We start from the raw sequence: 5999 nt of genomic DNA on the forward strand, positions 1-5999 counted from the left end.
GGCCCAGACAAGGCAAAGGCAGAAAGAGAAGAGGAGGGTTAAAAGGCATGGGAGGGGCTGTGGGCACCGAAGGGGCAGGGACAGCAGGCAGCCAGTCTGGGGGCGGAGGTGGCCGGTCAGGCGGCCAGGCGGGTGAGGGTGACTTGCCAAGCCGGCACCAGGCGGAGGAGGGGAAGAGAGGGAGGGACTTGCAGCAGGGCAAAGGCAGGGCAACCCTTAAAAGGAGGGTGACCCTGGCTGGTTGATGCCATCAGTGACCTCCGACGCCCAGGGCAAAGGGAGGTGGGGGGGCTGGTACCCCCCACGAGAGGTAAGGGGAGGAAAGACCTGGCCGCTGAGACGCACCCTCCCCCGACCCTCAGCCATGTGCGAGCTGTACAGCAAGCAGGACACCCTGGCGTTGAGGGAGAAGCACGTCGGGTAAGGGCTCCCCAGCTCGGAGGAGAGGTGCAAATAGGGGGCAATAGAGATAGGGCAGGGGAAGTTGGGGGGGGAGCTGCAAAAGAGAGAGAGCCCGCGCCAGATCAGCGAGCGCACTGAGAGCTCCCAAGGCAGCAACCTGCCCGAGCTGCCCCAGGCTGCGCTGGACCATGCGCATTGGCGCCCCGCCTTGGTGCCTTGGCCGGGACCCCACCCCCGCCCTACCCCCCCCCGCCCTACTCCTGGGACCCCTCCTAGGTGGGAACGGGGTACAAGTACTCTCCTGCACACTGCAGAGAGGGTGGTGCCGAGGACACCCCCAAACCCACCCAACCCCAAAGCCCGCAATCCACCAACTCAACTATTTTTCATGATGTCTAGGAAAACAAGAAAGCTCCAAATTTTGTTTCAAGTTGTATGCTTTTTTTTTGTTTGTTTTGCATACTTGCTTCATCAGTGAAAGCTTTAATCTAGCTACAAAAAAATAAACCCAAAACAAAACTTTAAACCAGCTTCTGAAGCGGGGAAACGTCAGGACTTCGGTCAGCAAGGCCCTCACTTGGATTTTAAAATGTCTCTCCCAGACTGCTTTTTGCTTTGTCCTTGTTATGAATGAGTTCATGAGGCAAGGAGTCTACATGACTGGCCTGATCTCTGGTCCTATATGAGTGTCATGTTGTCTGAGAGGCCTCTTCTAATTGACATCAATAAAATAGCGTTCTACTTTTACAGGAGCAAGCCAACAGGAGTGAGAAATGTTGGGCCTGTTTTTAAAAGATGGACATAAATATAATTACTGATTGTGCAACTGCAAGCCCCAACACTGTAAAAATCAATTCTCTGCAATATTCAAATAACTGGTACAACAGATCCCAGAGCAAAAGAAGACCAAGGGACCCTCCCCTCAAACAAAAACAGTAGACCCTCTAGGAAAATGCTGGCAGATTCATTTACTGATGAAACTCCTAACCTCATCAGGAAGGTTTGCACATGATTGAAGAGACTGACAGATTTCTCTTGTAAAATGACCAACTTCCTACCCATTAAGATGATCACATCCACTTTTTCTAACCATTCATTCTGTTTGTTTTCCGTTTTATGCCGTTTCACGGAAAACCTGGCAAGGTTTAGCAAAATAAGGTTAGCAAAGCAAATTCTCTGGAAGAAGGAATATAAATATGGTTTTCTTACTGTGTATAACCTGATCCAATTTATTTTTCTGTGCCCCTTTACCCAGTCTTCAGTTCACTTGATTGTTAGGAGTACTTAAGATAATATCTGTAAATTATGCAATAGTTTCTTGGCATATAGTAAGACTCAAAAAGGTGGGGAAAAGGGATTCCCCAAAGGAAAGGTTTGTGGGATTATGACTATTGAGTGAGTTGGTTCATACATCTCTAAACAGAGCTGTCAAATGACAGCAAATTTAATATAGCAAGATTTAGGAAATATGAGCAGTGGCATGATTTAGGGATTAAGGCAAAAGGCTCCAGGTTGATATGAAATGAAAACACGAAAACTGTGTGTCACCCAGGTTGTGTTTTCTCTTCCCTTTATGTAACTGTAAGTTTCCACTGATAGTAACCTCCATCTAAAAGGAAAAATACTGAATCTTCCAGGCCAAAATATTTCCTTTATTTCTAGGCCCTCATGCAAAGTTTTCTTTGCTGCGGATCCCATCAAAATAGTGCGAGCTCAGAGGCAGTACATGTTCGATGAGAAAGGCCAACGGTACTTGGACTGCATTAACAACGTAGCCCATGGTAAATGTCCTGTGTGTCATGCTTTGAAGGAGACAGTATTTATGTCACTGTTTATCACAATACTTATCTCAGGGCTGGCACTGGCTGTACTAGCTCCACTATTGCTGGACAGGTTGTCTCAAAATGCGCAAGACCCGAGAACGTGCCTTTTAATTTTTTTGTTGCAGATTCCACTCACTTCCTAGGCACTTAGTGTTTTGTCTCCTAAACTGTAGTGGGCCATTGTCACCCAGAAGTGGTCAAAGCTGCCTTCAAACAGATGGAGCTGCTCAATACAAATTCTCGATTCCTTCATGACAACATGGTAGAGTATGCTAAGCGCCTTTCTGCTACCCTGCCAGAGAAGCTCTCAGTCTGCTATTTCACCAATTCTGGGTACGTTTCTGGCTCTGCACCCCATGCCCTTTAAACTGTCCACTCCTTCCCTCCCTTCCGCTTTTGTGTTGGGATAGAGCATCAATATCTAAAACGTTTTGAGAAAATTCTTACCATTGACCTGGCTCCTTTTATTTGCTTTGTCTCATGACCTGAATGCTACCTGATCAAATAATGCTCACCTTTTTTAGACAACAGATGCAGATAATGTTTTCAGAACACACATAAGAAATTTCAGCAAATAAATGGCTCTCCTAAATATGCTAAAACTTTTGTTTTTAGACTCCAGGAAAGTCCAGGTGTCCTATGTTATGTCTGGCCTCGTATCACTATGGGCCAATAAAGCAACATAGTGATGGGGACAAAGGAGTTTATTACATAGCAGGTGCAGGAAGACAGCACTTCAGTACTGCTTCAATCATCTTCAGAGGTATAGACATTGGCTGCAGGTTAAATAGACAAAACCAGGACACCTGGCCAAAGCAGGAAATCAGGCAAATAATTCTTACTCAGCTGGAGCTCTACTTCTTGAGTCAGACCTCCAGCCCCTAGAATATTTTTTTGCTGGTCCTGAGGTTTGAACTCAGGGCTTGGGCGCTGACCCTCTTTGTGCCCAAAGCTAGTGCTCTACCACTTGAGCCTCAGCACCACTTCTAGCTTTTTCTGAGTTGTTTAAGAGTCTCATGGATTTTTTCCTACCAGAGCTGATTGTCATCCCCAGATCTCAGGCTCCTGAATAGCTAGGATTACAGGCATGAACCACCAGCACCCAGCTAGAACAGCTAGAGCAACAATTCTTATAACTAAAATAGCTTCTTATAAAATGGCAGCTACCCTTAAAATGACCATGCTCACGTCAAACAGGCACTTGGACAGAAAAAATTCTAGTTCCTACTGTGTGACACAGCATATGTATCAGAAAGAATAGTACTTCCCATTATATGGGATTCTATCTCAATCCCAGCTGTATCTCATATTGGCTGTACACCTTTATTCTGGTTGCTTAACTTCTCTAAGACTGCTTTCCTCGTCCATTACAAAGAAGTGTTAGCACTTGCAGAGTTGTGGTAAAAATACGTAAACACTTGGCACATTCCACAAATGGTTATTTTCTTTGTCTGGGTAGTATAGTCTCTCTGAACTAGACAGAAACAAAATGTGATCTTCATTTTATAGGTAAAGAAATGAATCAGATATTGAGTCAATGCAACATGGTTTTTCAGGCAAGCTACTGGGCCCTCAGCTTCCCATTTCTCCCCTTGAGATTTGGCTTAGTGTGGCATGTCCTCACAGTAACTGATAGACTGAACAGGTGGGCTGAACAGGAGTGAACTTTTTTCTTTTTTTCATGCCAATACTGGAGGTTGAACTCAGGGCCTGAGCATTGACCCTGGATTTTTGATTTCGTGTAATCTGACCACTAACATAACTAACATTCTGTAATACATGCCAAGGAGATGGTCACATGATCCCCTCCTCTCTCTCCTGTGTTATCCTAACAGATCTGAAGCCAATGACTTGGCCTTACGCCTGGCTCGCGAGTTCCAGGGCCATGAAGATGTGATCACTCTGGACCAGTAAGTCTTGGAGTCCTGAGGTTTATAGGCAAGAAGGTCTTTAGAGGCAAAATTATACTGCTCTACTCGCACAGACACCACCACAGATCCAAGTGGAGAAGGGATGATACCTGGTGTCATATTTTTTAAATTATAGAGTAAGGTGTTGAGATCAGCTTAAATCCATTGAATTAATCACATTAGGAAAGTCTCCTTTGCCATAAAATATATCACTAAGTTTCGTGAAAGAGTCAGGCTTATGTTTTTGTTGTTGTTGTTTTTGGTGCCATTTCTGGGGCTTGAACTAAGGGCTTGGATGCTATCCGTGAACTTTTTTGTTTGAGGCTAACACTCTACTACTTGAGCCACAACTCCTCTTCCAGACTTTTTGGTCATTAGTTGGAGATAGGAGCCTCACAGACTTTCTTGCCCTGGCTAGCTTTAAATTGCCATTCTCAGATCTCAGCCTGGTGAGTACCTAGGATTACAGGTGTGAGTCACCTGGCTATTATTTCTCTTTTATTCTCATTCTGCACCATGTATTAAAAAAATTGTAAGTGTATTTTGTTTTGATCTTATGTAAAGTATTATTACTTTATGTACTTTTTTTCAAAATTTGCTATAGATATCTTTATAGCCGCCTTTTACTCCTTAGTTCTATGGTTTAGGGCCTCTTCAGACATCTGTTCCATTTTTCTAACTCAGCCAGTCTGGTAAAAATATAATGTGAGCCACATAAACAACTTTAAGTGGTGATAATAATGACATCCAAGTTATCATTTCAATCTATAACCTATGCAAAAGGTACTAAAATACTTCCCTTTTTTCTTTTTGTACCATGTGGAAAGCCCAAGGTATGTTTTACACCAACAGCACATCTCAAATCAAGCAAGATGCCGCCAGTGGCTCATTTCTGTAATTTCACTACTCAGGAGGCTGAGATCAGGAGGATGGAATTTTGAGACCAGCCTGGGCAGAAATGTGCATGAAAAACTCCCTTCTCAAACCATAGGTGGGCACATTGGCACACCTGTCAATCTAAGCTATATGGAAGGCTGAGATGGAAAGAATCAAGGTTGCAGGCTAACCTGGGCAAAAAAAGCCTACAAAACTGCATCTCTATGGAGAGACGATAGAAAAGGTGACAGATGCCTATTATCACAGAAACACAGAAACCACATAAAACAAAGAAGGCAGATCATAGCCCAGGCATGCACCAGACAAGGAGTAAGACTCCATTTAAAAAATGACCAGCTAGGCACTGGTGGCCCATGCCTAAAGATCTAGCTATTAAGCAAGCTGAGATTTGAGGACTGTAGTTCAAAGCCAGCCAGAGTAAGAAAGTCCATGTGGCTCATCTCCAATTAACCACCAGAAAACCTGAAGTGGCACTGAAGCTCAAACCCTGAATAAAAGGAGTTCAGGGTCAGTGACCAGGCCCTGAGTTCAAGCCCCAGGACAGAGAAAAAAGTATGATTCTTTATCTCAGTAGTAGGGAACCTATGTTGCAAGGAGAGGCTCTCAGTTCAAACCCCAGTACTGAAAAAAAACAAAGACAAAAACAAAAAAACAACTACCAACTGGACATGTTGGTACATGCCCACAGTCCCAGCATCCCAGCTACTCATGAGACTAAAGCAGAAGGACGACTTGAAACTAGAAAATTGAAGGCCAATAAGGGCAATAGATGAGACACAATTAAAAAATACAGGTATACTGAGATTGTAACTATAAAATACATATGAATTTTGCATTAAAAAATAAAAACAGGGCTGGGAAGGTGGCTCAGCGGTAGAGCGCTTGCCTTGCATGCCTGAGGCCCTGGGTTCGATTCCTCAGCACCACATAAGCAAAAAGAAAAAAGCTGGAAGTGGCGCTGTGGCTC

At 44.2% G+C, this 5999-nt stretch overlaps 1 protein-coding gene across 1 annotated transcript in view; it reads left to right on the plus strand.

Annotated features, from left to right (window-relative positions):
- The first annotated feature begins 266 nt into the window (after nt 1–266).
- Etnppl (ethanolamine-phosphate phospho-lyase) overlaps nt 267–5999 on the plus strand; it is an 18835-nt gene continuing 13102 nt past the window's right edge. Inside the window, exons 1-4 of the mRNA XM_013023724.1 lie at nt 267–420; nt 2065–2183; nt 2399–2558; nt 4061–4135. Of these exons, the coding sequence (XP_012879178.1) occupies nt 365–420; nt 2065–2183; nt 2399–2558; nt 4061–4135 (410 nt within the window). The 5' untranslated portion in view covers nt 267–364. The remainder of the gene's footprint in view (nt 421–2064; nt 2184–2398; nt 2559–4060; nt 4136–5999) is intronic.

Source organism: Dipodomys ordii, unplaced genomic scaffold, assembly GCF_000151885.1.
Source record: "Dipodomys ordii isolate 6190 unplaced genomic scaffold, Dord_2.0 Scaffold70, whole genome shotgun sequence".
Taxonomy (NCBI): domain Eukaryota; kingdom Metazoa; phylum Chordata; class Mammalia; order Rodentia; family Heteromyidae; genus Dipodomys; species Dipodomys ordii.